Source organism: Pristiophorus japonicus, chromosome 5, assembly GCF_044704955.1.
Source record: "Pristiophorus japonicus isolate sPriJap1 chromosome 5, sPriJap1.hap1, whole genome shotgun sequence".
Classification (NCBI taxonomy): domain Eukaryota; kingdom Metazoa; phylum Chordata; class Chondrichthyes; family Pristiophoridae; genus Pristiophorus; species Pristiophorus japonicus.
Window position 1 is genome coordinate 225,100,761 of NC_091981.1, and position 12,848 is coordinate 225,113,608.

Genomic DNA, 12,848 nt, shown 5'->3' on the forward strand with positions numbered 1-12,848 from the left:
CTTACCTTACAGCCCTGCATTGATTTACTTGGGGAGGCATCACCTTCCTTGATATGGCCAGTTAAGTCAATAAATGTAGGGACAGTTATAAAAATAATTCATTTAACTAGAAGGTTTATATTTTATATTATTGAACCAATTTGTATTATAGTTGCCCTATATTGATTACAAATAATTACATTTTTAATGTAACAGGCATCAGGGGAAAATGCTACTTCAATATAACAGACAGGTTAAAGTGATCATCTACAAAATATTACATTCTTATAGCTGCAGCATCTGCCATTTTAAAAAATGCAGCACAGTTATACTACATTAAAGGCACTCTATAAATGCAACTTATTTTCACAATACTTCAGTGTCTTAGAAAAACTCATTTTTCGAACTATGTTCGATATTGGCACAACAATTTGCATTACACATAATTAGTCAGTTTTGCATTGCTCAGACACTAACCACATACAAATGCTTATTGCACCCTTACCTATGGAAACATTTAAGCAATATTACAAAAAAGTGCAAGACACTGAACAAAACGTTAAATCTTTTCCAGAGTAGAAACAGAATTATGTACGAATTAATTAACTTTTTTCCAGTGGTAGTTTAAAGTGCCATTATATCAACAACTACCACTAAATTGGGATTCCATATCAAGATCCACTGAAGATACAGCTATTAGCACACATTATGTAAGGCTGAGTACTACTAAAAAATGTCATGCATCCAGCCAAGTTCAACTTCAGTTACAAAATAAAAAAAAAACATGGCAAAACGTCTTCTTGAATAGCCACTTTAAAATCAAGTTGGCAGATTTTCACTTTGAAAAACTTTAATGTTGCACAATTTTAAAATAATGGGTAATTGGAATCCAACATACTGATTGATGTCAGAAAAAAACAAGCAATATATAGCAGTTCAAAAATAAAGTCTTTTTTTTAAAGCATAAAACATAAGAAAAAAATTGAAACATCTCAGCAATATTTATCAACATAAACACATGGATGGAAAGTACAGAACTGCCTGAATGTCCGAAAATGGCTAATTCTGGTTATGGGAGAATTTCCTTTGAAGTACGTTATTTTCTGGTCTATCCACTGAGAGTAATCGCATTATTTTATGAACAAACACCTTATTATGTCAGGCTTCATTATTGAATAGTAAAAAAGTTTAATTCTTATTTGATTATACAGAGGGTGATGGTTTCTGTTAAAATCAGTAACATTTCAAAGACCAGCTTGCATGCTGACTACCAAATATTTTAAAACAAATGCCCAGTTACCTCATCTGTTGTATGGGAAATAAGGCAGGTTTTCTTTTATATTGCTGTTCTATCACAATACAAGTATCAAGATTTATATTATTTAAACAGGTCAATAAGAAACATTCAAAATAAAGAATACAGAACAAAAAAATAAATACCCCACAAAGTGCACAAAAGGCAAAAACTTGTTGTACATGTAAATGTATCACAATATGGGAATTGCAAAATTTACTCATTTGCACTATGGGGTCATTCATTATTTTCCACCTCACACATTAATCTTTTAGCAGCAGCCTCGTCTTCCACCACATCAGTATTAAGAGTGGGATCCATTTTATATTTTGACTTCCATTCCCATCCTTGTCGAATTCTACCCAATCTTTTTGCAATACATGGGAACAGAAATATTATTTTGCAGAGCAAAACTATAATAGGCAGAAAAACTGCAATTATAAATGTTGGAGGTGTGTACCAGACAAAGTACTTGAGCTCCACCCACTTTCTCCAGGCATACACCAGCGCATGAAGAGTACACAGGAATAATGCACAATATCCCATCTTTGACTGCAACACAAAAAAGGTATAAATGTATTAATGCACTGCTTAAAGAAAAACACTTTTGACTTAAATATCAAAGTCACATCAAATTTCAAATAACAGTTTGTCGATATTTGATGTCTCCAAAATAAGAGGAGACTAATTGATGTCCTGTTACTGACTGCTCTATTTTTGATCGGGGCGGAGGAACGGAGAGAGATCGGGGCCCAGAAGAGGCGAGGGCCCAGGGGCAGCATGGCCCAGCCCATACTGCTATCTATGGATAGTAGGAGCATGTGTTCGCACTACGTCTGTTCTGCAGAACTTGGTCTCCAGTCGTCTTGGTTACCCCTTATCACTGGATCAAGACCTAGCTCTGTCAAGCCTGTGTGGTGGCTGGTGTGCAATGGCCACCCCACGTTAAAAGAATCCATGCACAGGCATCTTCCACCCTTCAATGTGTAGCTCAGGATTGAGAATGTCAGATCCCTCATTGAAACAAACACCTGTGAACTCATTCTTTTTGATGTGGAAGCAGGTCATCCTCGATAGGAGGGACTGCCGAATACTACTACTATACAAAGTCACCCTTGGGTTCATACAAAGTAAACACTGTTCCAAGGAGAATGACAGCAGGAAAAAATATGAAGCTTCTACAACTCCAATCTATATAATAGTTTTCATTTATTACACCAATTTGTGTCATTTAATCCATGAAGTTGGCCAAACAAGTTAGAAACCAAGGGGGTGAAATTCCCCTATTGTGCGCCTCCCGTTAGCACCACTGGGGGCACTGACGGGGCACAAAACTGTTTTCACTGGGAAAAGGGGGGGGTGGCGGAGGGCCAAGCAGCTCCCGGGCCACCTTGCAACCGCCAATGACGTCATCGCCGTGCACGGTGAACCCTATCCGCCCTGCAGCGGAAATTGACCAGCGCCCCCGAGGCTGCCATGAGCGCTGTCAGCGCCAGCCTCGTGGCTTGTGAACTGGGCCGACCTCCGCTCCCAGGGTGGACGTTAAAGGGGAGGTGTGCTGCGCCGCGTGCCACCATTTTGTCATTTTAGCTGACTCACTGGTCGGCCTGACTTGCTGCTCCATGGCATGATCCGGGCCGCCATTGTGCAGCCCGACACTTCATTTGGGTGCTGCATTGCAGCCGCCATTGGAGGCCATCAGAGGCCCTGCAGAGTGCGCAGCTGCCCTCCCCTTTAACGGAAGGGGAGAAGCGTTGAAACATTGAGGCCGCGTAGCACTGCCGATCCCACTTGAGTAGCGCCCCGAATACCGCCCCAACAGGAAGTGGAGTGTGCGACATTTCCTGCGAGGAGCGGTAACCCCAATTTCGCAGCCGGGGCAAGACCTCCACACCGGGTGCAGGAAGTCTCTGACTGGGTTACTGCCCCCAAAAAGGGCACTGGGGAATTTCTGCCCCCCCCTCAAAAATTTGTGCACAAGCATATGATCTGCTGGTAATTTATGACTAAGTAACTTTAGCTGTTATAATAATAAGGATGGTTATATAAAAGTGTCCATGTGACATTATCCAACATGGCTTTTGATTGCATACTACCGGGATAAACCTCTGGCTACATTCAATTGACCAGCATTATATTTGCCCTCACATCCTGCATCGTAACCGATCCTGGGCTTCCATCAGTTCTGCTCCAAGTCTGCTGCTTGAAGAAATTCACAAGTGGCTTTAAAAAAAAAAATTCTACCGATCTTCTCTACCCCGTAGAGGATTCTTGGTTCCCCCACCTCACTGGAGCTACACTTGTAATTGGAAACTCAGCAGAATGATATACAATCCAACCCATGCCGCTCACCCCATGGCTGTGGTGCTACACACAGATGCTTCAACACAAGCCATTTTGTATTTGTTAAAAAGGTACCTGTATACACTGGAATTCTCTCCAATTCAATGAATTGTTGACCGAAGGAACTGAAGTCACAGCCAATATGGCAAGAATTGCAAGACCCAGAATTCCTAGAGAAACATACGTTTCCATTCTCCAGACATCATCCTCAATCCAGGCATTTTCTTTGTTTTGTTTCACCTGTTGTACCAATATCCAATTGGAATAATTAATTGTTTAAGACTAAAACATCAATATGCCATAGTTAAATGTAACTTGAAAGTTTTTCTTCAAATTTAAATTCCCTATTCCACACAAAAACTGCGTGTTGATTATAAAGTACTGCAGTTAATCAATTCAAACTTTGTGTGAAAGGACAACTCCCAGCATAAATTCAGTGACCTTAGTGCCGGTTCTCAACCATCGAACCTGGAACTAATGCTACATGACTAAGTGTAAACGGTCAGGGAGTTAAAATAAAAATGGCAAATGCTAAAATCTGAAATAACAAAACATAAATCATGTCCAGGGGAGTTGGGGGAAAATATAAAAGTTCAAAAACAAATGAGATGAATATTGTGCACTATACTTCAAACTCTGCAGTCTCCATATTCCCCTGCTGCTTATCAAATTGAGAATCTGCCGTTGAAATGATTTAATGTGGACAGTAATTTTTGAGTTTGTTATATTGGCTCATAAGTATGCAGCAATTACTTGGATCAGACTTTTATCAAAATGTCACTAAGCAACTTTAGCATGTTTCCTCTTAAACACACCGGCAAGTATGAAAACACTGCAGTTGCCACATTCAGAACAAGCAGTGGGCAGAGCAATCACAACACCTGCCCTCATCAGGTGAGAGGCCCGAACCATTTTGGTGGTCGAGCCTCATTAGCATTCAACTGGTAATTGGCTGTGAATTGCAAGTGCTGATAGTTAGCTCATCATTGGTGGGGGGCAGGAAATGACGACAGAGGAAATCCAGGCAGGCCATCCATAGAGCATGGGCCTGCAACAAATTAAATGGTGGGAATGGGAAGAAAGAATAGCAGCCAAGCACCGGGAAGAGCAGTTATGTTCATCCGGCCACCCGTGCCATCCAAAAAAGGGCCAATTTTTTAAATTATTGTTCCCAGAGGTGATTCCAGCAATCCCTTTAAGGGACACTGATTCTGGCTGTTTCTCCCACCTAACAGCAGAGAAATAGCATCAAGGTCCTAACAATGTCATAGAATCCCAATTGACATTTAATAATGAGGCTGCCACCCGTTTCTGACAGGAGGCTAGCTATCTGAATGAAGGCTTGCTCGGAAATGGCAATGGGCCGGAAGTCATTAAGCTTATTTTTGTTATTTTGATCTTGTTAGGTGTCTCATCGCCGATGAAAAATGGGGCACCAGAGAGACCAAAATTGGGACCCATTTGTGTAGCACAGGAGCGCACCAATGCTTCATACCAACAAGTGGTTAAATTTGGATTTATAGTCTTTCTCCATGACACGTTTCCAACCTCAGCATCGTCAGAAGGTCGGGTAAAGCTCAGGCCTGGCATCCCTGCTATATAGAGGGAATAAATAGCAAACAGTCATCCACAATTGCTCTTTGGCTCATCCTACTAAGCATCTCAAGAGCACGTGGTAGAATAAGCAGGTCATCTGCTAATAATTTAATGACCCGGATTTGCGGTGGCTGTGACGCCAGAAGCCTTTTAAAACACCTCGCAAGTTCCAGGTTTTCACATGCGCTGCGCATACGCGAAAAGCTGGAACTTGCGATTTGTCAAGATACGTGTAGGGGTTAATATAAATCTTAAATAAAAAATAAAAAATGCACAAACACTTAGAATGCATTTGCTCTGGATTAAAATCTTTAAAATTATTTTTCAAATAATTTGATGCATTGAAGAGACTTTTAATTAAATTTGAAAATGAGAACTTTTTTAATGTTGATTAGAATTATGCAAGTTCTTGATGATTCCATTGCTTGTCATTAGGGAACTCTGTTCAGAAATGACAGCAATGGAATCCTCCTTTCTGAATGGATGACCAAGCCTACATGATCCCAGAGACACTTTTGAACCGCGTGCAGACCCAGGACCCAAAGTCTCCGCAGCCTGGGAGCCTGAAGATAAGTTTGTATATTTTTAGCGGGTCGGAGGTATACATTCGGAGGTAAGCCTCCGACTGCAAATTCCGGACCTTTTTTTTTAAATAAAAGGAATGAGGGAAGGGAATACTTGTGTTTGTATAGCACCTCAGTATTCCCCAGAGCACTTCAAATCCTATAATTAATTACTTTTTTAATGTACAAAACATATACATACAGACAACACATAATCTTGGCCTGAATGTGCAATAGGTTGTGCAGTACTAATGTTAATTCAGTTTACAATTTAGTGTTCTAAACCAAATTTCAATTAGTCAAGAACAAAAGCATGGGATGCTAAAAAGATCATTTGGCTCAGTAGGCCCAATGCTTTACAGAAGATGAACAAACAATATCTGGATAGATTGCAAAGCTGTGCAAGTGAATTCTTCAAACAAACAATTTGTAAAAAAAGAGTAAAAGGGACTGGTACAGATTAACCTGAAGTTAAACAACAAATTATGGTAAGGCAGTGTACACAAGGAATTTTCAGGATACAGCAGATATAACAGTTTGTTAATGATTCATTTAATGATATAGTAGTTGCTACAAGTTTATTTTAGCAATACAAATTGTAACCATGCCCAAGTATGTCCGAATACCCACAAGATCAGTACTGGGAAGTTGGAGCTGCGGTGATAGTTTGCAAGAGTTGAGGGTGGCTGTTCTGAAAGGGTGGGTGACTATACGCGAGGAGAGGGATTCACAGACCAAAGTAATATATTGGAAGTAAGCCAATTTTGAGGGGATGAGAATGGAACTAGGGAAGGTAAACTGGAAAAAATTGTGACAAGAGATGGAACAGCAGTGGGAAATATTTAAAACAATGATCAAGAAAGTTCAGGTGAAATAAATTCCTCTAAAAATACATAAACTAGCCAATAATGAAACACCATGGATACATAAAGAGTCAAGGGCAAAACTGAAATGGAAGAAAAAGGCATATCCCAAGTGCATAGACAACAAAGGCAAGCACGACAAAAGGGAATACAAAAATGGTAGGAAAGAGGTCAAAAAAACAATTAGGAAAGAAGAGAGAAACTACAAAATTAAATCAAGGAATATAAAAAAAATAGTAAAGTATTCTATAGACACATAAATAACAAATGAAAAATCAGGATAGGGAGAGGACCAATAAGGGATGTACAAACTAAACTCACAGATAATGGACAGTAAAATGGCAGAAATATTGAATACAAAAGCAAAATACTGCGGATACTGGAATAAAAGCAGAGAATGCTGGAAATCTCAGCGGGTCAGGAAGCATCTGTGGAGAGAACAGAGTTAACGTTTCGGGTCGACGACCCTTCGTCAATATTGAATAGTTACTTTGCCTTAGCCATGGTGACCAACAAGGTGGGCATGACATTAGAAGAGATCAAAAAAGTATATAAGATAGAAAGGAAGGCGACAATTGATAAACTAATCAAACTTAGGATAAAACGCCTGGTCCGGATGAATTACATCGACACATATTAATAGAAGGAAGAGATAGCAGAGGCACTATTACATGTATATACAAATTAATTTAAAAAAGGGAATATGAATAAGTGGACTGGCAGACAGCTAATGTGATTCCTATATTTAAAAAAGGGGATATTTTTCCCAGGTCATTTGCACCGTTTTTTTGGCGGCGCCGTTTTTCCTGGCTTAATTATTTAATTCTAAGTATCCCCCTGGAATCTGCGTCATCGTAACGGCTTTATTTACGATTTTCTAGGTTAGGTTTTTTTTCACGTTCCCTCATGTCTGCGCCAGTTTTCAGCATATTCGCAGTTTGCCCAAACATTTTTTATCCTAAGTCGGCGTATCTGGCCACTCCCGAAAAACCTTCTGGTGAGTTAACAGAAAGCGGCGCACATTGAAAAATCAGCGCTGAAAGACTTCATTGTTTGTCATCAAAGTTTTTGGAGGGAGTCTCTAACACTTGAAATATCCATAATAAAGTTAAACTTGTTTTAACCTTTCAATGGAGTACATGGAAGTTTCTTGGATTTCTGAAGTTTTCATTTTTTTTTTTACTCACACACCACCACCGAACGTCTTCAAGCAGGGCTGGAGGAGGGGTTGGAGCGTCGGCTGTCTGCAGTCCCCGCGCTCGGACACAGAGGCTTGGGGCTCGGCTGGAAAACAAGCCCTGGGGGGGCGGAAGGAGGGGGAGATGGTGATTGGAAGGCTTTTGCACTGAGCCTGGAGAGGGAGGTGATGATTGGAAGGCTGCTGCACTACGCACAATGAGTTTAGCCGGGGGGGGGGGGAGAAGTCACAAGACTACAATTAGTTGGGAGGAAGGGGGAAGGAAAGAGGGCGGAAAAGTCACAAGACCTGGGTGTGGTCCATCCATACTAACCTTGGAGAAAGAGAACAAAGAACCTTGTCCCGCCTTCCTGCCATTTTGAGCTTCTTGCAAAGGTAAAATTTAACTATGGGGGCAACACTGGCAATGCCATACCTTGTGCGAGCCTCTGCATCATGGTGCTATGTAGGAGACAAGTGATTCGACATCATCGCATGAGGAACATCAGAGCCCGTAAGGTGATGGGCAGGAGGCCTTACTCACGTCGGGTACATCGAGACAGGCGTTCGTACCTGCACCCGAGTGATGCAGACTATATCAGAAGGCTGCCTTTCCACAAAGAAGTTGTAACTGAGATCTGCGAGTTGGTAAAAGCAGACCTGCAACCTAGAAGCATCAGGGGGACTGCTTTGTCAATTGAAGTGAAGATTACAGCTGCACTTTCATTCTACGCCTCTGGATCATTTCAAGCTACAACTGGGGATGTGTGCACCATCTCTCAACATGCAACCCATGTCTGCATTCGGTAGGTGACAGATGCAGTATAAGCATGGAGGAATGACTACATAAAGTTCCCCATGACCATCCAAGCAATGCGTAACGGGTGTGGGGGGATTGCTGGCTTCCCAAAGGTACAGGGCTGCATTGATTGTACCCACATCGCCTTGCGAGCACCTTTGCAGGATTCAGAGATGTACAGGAATAGAAAAGGCTTCCACTCCATTAATGTGCAGCTCGTGTGTAATGACATGCATCGCATCATGTCAGTCGATGCAAGATATCCTGGGAGCACCCATGATGCGTTCATCCTACGCGAGAGCGTTATATCTGCCATGTTTCAGAAGCAGTCAGAAGGACAGAGCTGGTTACTGAGAGACAAAGGGTACGACCTTGCCATCTGGCTCATGACGCCCCTATGTGTAACCCGGACAGAAGCTGACCGGGAATACATGTCACAAATTCGACGTGCAGCATCATAGAGAGGACCATTGGCATCTTGAAACAGAGTTTCCGATGCCTGTACAATTCCGGAAGCTACTTGCTATACTTCCCTGAGATTGTCGGTCAGTTCACTGTTGTGTGCTGCATGCTGTATAACTTAGCCATCATGAGTCAGCAGCAGCTGATAGGAGAAGACTAACCTATGGTGAGAGTGGCTGATGATAATGATGAGGAAGATGCAGATGATGAGCAGGAGGACGAGGAACCATGAACCCGGAGCATGGGAAATGGTCCACGTTGTCCAGAGCTGCGCTGTGGATCTTGATGACTGGGGAGCAGTGCTGTGCGGCGGGGACAGGTTGGTGGAGAACCTTTGTCTTACGGATGTTTAGCATAAGGCCCATGCTTTTGTACATCTCAGTAAATAAGATGACGATGACTTGGAGTTCAGCCTCTGTGCGCAGACGCAGGTGTCGTCCGTGTACTGTAGCTCGACGACAGAGATTGGGGTGGTCTTGGACCTGGCCTGGAGACGACGAAGGTTGAACAGGTTCCCACTGGTTCTGTAGGTTAGTTCCACTCCAGCGGGGAGCTTGTTGACTATGAGGTGGAGCATGTCAGCGAGGAAGATTGAGAAGAGGGTTGGGGCGATGATGCAGCCCTGTTTGACCCCGGTCCAGACGTGGATTGGGTCCGTAATGGAACAGTGGTAAGGATCACAGCCTGCATGTCATCGTGGAGCAGGCGGAAGATGGTGCTGAACTTTTGGGGGCATCTAAAGCGGAGGAGAACGGTCTATAGACGCTCGCGGTTGACAGTGTCAAAGGCCTTTGGAAGGTCAAAGAAGGCTATGTATAAGGGCTGCTGCTGTTCCCTGCAGCTGTCATGCTGTAAAAATTATGTCCGTTGTGCCCAGTAGGGGATGAAATCCGTACTGTGACTACGGGAGGAGCTCCTCAGCCAGAGGGAGAAGACGGTTGAGGAGGACTCCAGCGACGACTTTCCCAGTGGCTGATAACAGGGAGATTCCTCTGTAGTTGCTGCAGACGGACTTGTCCCCTTTTTTAAAGATGGTCACGATCACTGCATCTCTGAGATCTCCCGACATGCTCTCCTCCCTCCAGATGAGAGAGATGAGGTCACGTATTCGCGCCAACAGCGTCTCTCTGCCATACTTCAGTGCCTTAGCGGGGAATCCATCCGCTGTAGCCTTGTTGTTCTTAAGCTGTCTTATGGCTTTTTCTACCTTATGGAGTGTTGGGGTGTAATAATAGCAACAGCAGCATCAGCAAAGAAAGGCTGCACCCATCTCTCCTCCACCTTATTCTAAGACCACCCATTGTACTTTTCTAGGTGATTTCACCACCCCTGCCCTTAGGCGGTGGCGCAGTGTTTCTAGGGTTGGTACCAAGCTTATTCTTTTCTAAGGTCTTGGGTCGTGCGCACCTGTTGAAGGGGGGGGGGGGGGCGGAGCCGCAGGCGGCAATGTGGCCCGGCTTGCCGGCTTGGGGCTCTTCAGAGGCTGGTGTAGGGATTGGAGTTGGAGTGGCAGTTGATTCCGTCAATGGGCGCGGGGTCTGGTCGTGTTCCCTTATTGCAGCAGGTAACTCCAACATGCCATCCCTCATGCGCCCTGATAGTGTCTCCGACCTGCAACATTCCCTCTCTCATGTTGAGCAAAACTGTCTCAATTACCTGTGACATTCCCTCCCTCATGTTCAGTGATAGTGTTTGCATCATCTCGGACATTCCCTCCCTCATGGTCACTGACATGGTTTCAGCTGACTGAGATATTCCCTCACTTATGGTCCCAGATATCGTTCCCATTTCTTGAGAGATTGGTGTTACTTCTCCCGACAGTCCCCGCTAACTCATCACCGACCCCACTGATAACGTCCAGGAGTGATTGCATAAGATCAATGCTCTCCCAATTCATTGCCATCATCTGAACCACATCCATTAGATTCTGCACCTCAGGAGAGTGCGGTCGAGCTCTCTTTCCCACGGGTGTGGCTCGCACCTCACCACTGGGACCCGCAGCCTCGGAAGGTGGGGCCCTGGGTGTGCCTTGCTGCACCACACCACTGGGACCCACAGCCTTAGATGTTAGGAAACCATGGAACGTCTCACCAACACTCAAACCACCAGGCACGGAATGGGCTGACACCTCAATGGGCAGCATCTGCACCTCCACCAAAGTCAGTAATTCAGTGGGGACTTCATCCATCTCCATCCCGCTCCCCCTCACCCCCATGCTCTTGGTCTGGAGGGTGAGATTGGAAGATGTTCTGCACTTCAGGCTCGTCCGAATCTTCTTCTGCATCGTCTGGGTCGGCCTCAAGTTCTGCAAAATATAACAGAACACAAACAAATGGTTAGCAGCAGAGGAGGGGGCAGGGTGGTGGCATGAGTAGGCTCTCACAGCACAGGCAGCAGGCTGATTTGAAGGACCACGATGAATGATAACACATTGCATCAACTGAAACGTAGCTGATGGAGACATCCCCAGGAACCAAAGCATGGCTAGCCCGTGCAGTACTTAACATTTAGCAATGAGGAATTTGCAGGACTTACCCTCTCCCTCAATTTGTGGGCCCAGCTTGTGCAGTGGTGGTTGTTTTTCTCTAGACAGGACCCATCAAAGCAGCGACCCTCTCTTCCAAGGGTGTCAGTGCCTGCAGATTTGTCGGGCCTCCTCCTGTTCAAGTTCTTTCCCTTTTATTATTATGTGCCACCTTCCTCTGCAAAGATGAAAATGCAACTTTTTAAAGAGAGGGTGGGACATATACAGCTGGTCACATTTACAATTGCAATTCCATTGAATAAATGAAAATACTACTTACACTAACTACTTGACCAAGGTCCTGCCACTTCTTTTTACACTGGCCTCCAGATCTCGTGGTGGTCACCATTGCGCAGTAATCTTCTGCAACTTGGTTCCAGCCTTTCGTCATTTCTTTGGGTGGAACTTTTATGTGACCTCTGCTGGTGTCCAGCTCCTGCCATCTGGTCTCAATCACAGTAACTCGTGCTTCCACTTCATCCTGTAAGAAACTCTTTGTTCTTGTACCGCATTGCATCTTGTATTGCTGCAGATCTGATTTTTCCAATGCTCTCACACAGCACTCCTTCTCACACAACTGGCTCTTTAAAAATGGCTGATTGCCAACCCGGAGCTGTATTGCGCAAGCATGTCCATTGATATGTCAAAAATGTCACTGTTTTTATCGCGCATGCGCAGAAGGTGTGGCATCATTTTTTTTGACGCAGACAGTAGGCTCCACCCCCGAGGCGACTGGATGCGCTGCATAGCACCAAATTTGAATTATACATCAGGGAAACTTTGGCAAAATATTTCTGGTGCATTTCTGGCCTAGAAAAATGGGCGTAACTCTGGCAATACGCCAGAAAATGGGCTAGGGTAAAATTAAGCCCAATAGATGTAATAGAAGAGACATTTAGAAGCGGTAAATATATTAAAGAGTTGTCAGCATAGATTTCAAAAAGGAAGATCATGCTTACCTAATCTTATTGAATTCTTTGAAGAAGCAACAGACAGAATACACAAGGTTAATGCAGTAGATGTAATATATTAGCATTTTCAAAAAGCCTTCGTTAAAGGTACCAGATAGTAGATTCATGTCTAAGGTCAGAGCATGTGGAGTCAGGGGACAGGTAACAGAATGGATAGCAAGCTAATAACAAAACAGAAAACAGGGGTTCCGGGTAGTTACTCAGACTGGCAAAAGGTGGGAAGTGGTGTTCCAGAAGGAATGGTGCTGGGACCACAGATGTTCACAATATACATTAA

General features: G+C 43.7%; 1 protein-coding gene across 1 annotated transcript in view; it reads right to left on the reverse strand.

The window, feature by feature from the left end:
* Positions 1-975: 975 nt before the first annotated feature.
* The window catches only part of LOC139263967 (STEAP1 protein-like), a 33,570-nt gene continuing 21,697 nt past the window's right edge, over positions 976-12,848 (reverse strand). The window contains exons 3-4 of the mRNA XM_070880062.1: positions 3,692-3,856; positions 976-1,825 (exon numbers count right to left, since the gene is read on the reverse strand). Of these exons, the coding sequence (XP_070736163.1) occupies positions 1,511-1,825; positions 3,692-3,856 (480 nt within the window). The 3' untranslated portion in view covers positions 976-1,510. The remainder of the gene's footprint in view (positions 1,826-3,691; positions 3,857-12,848) is intronic.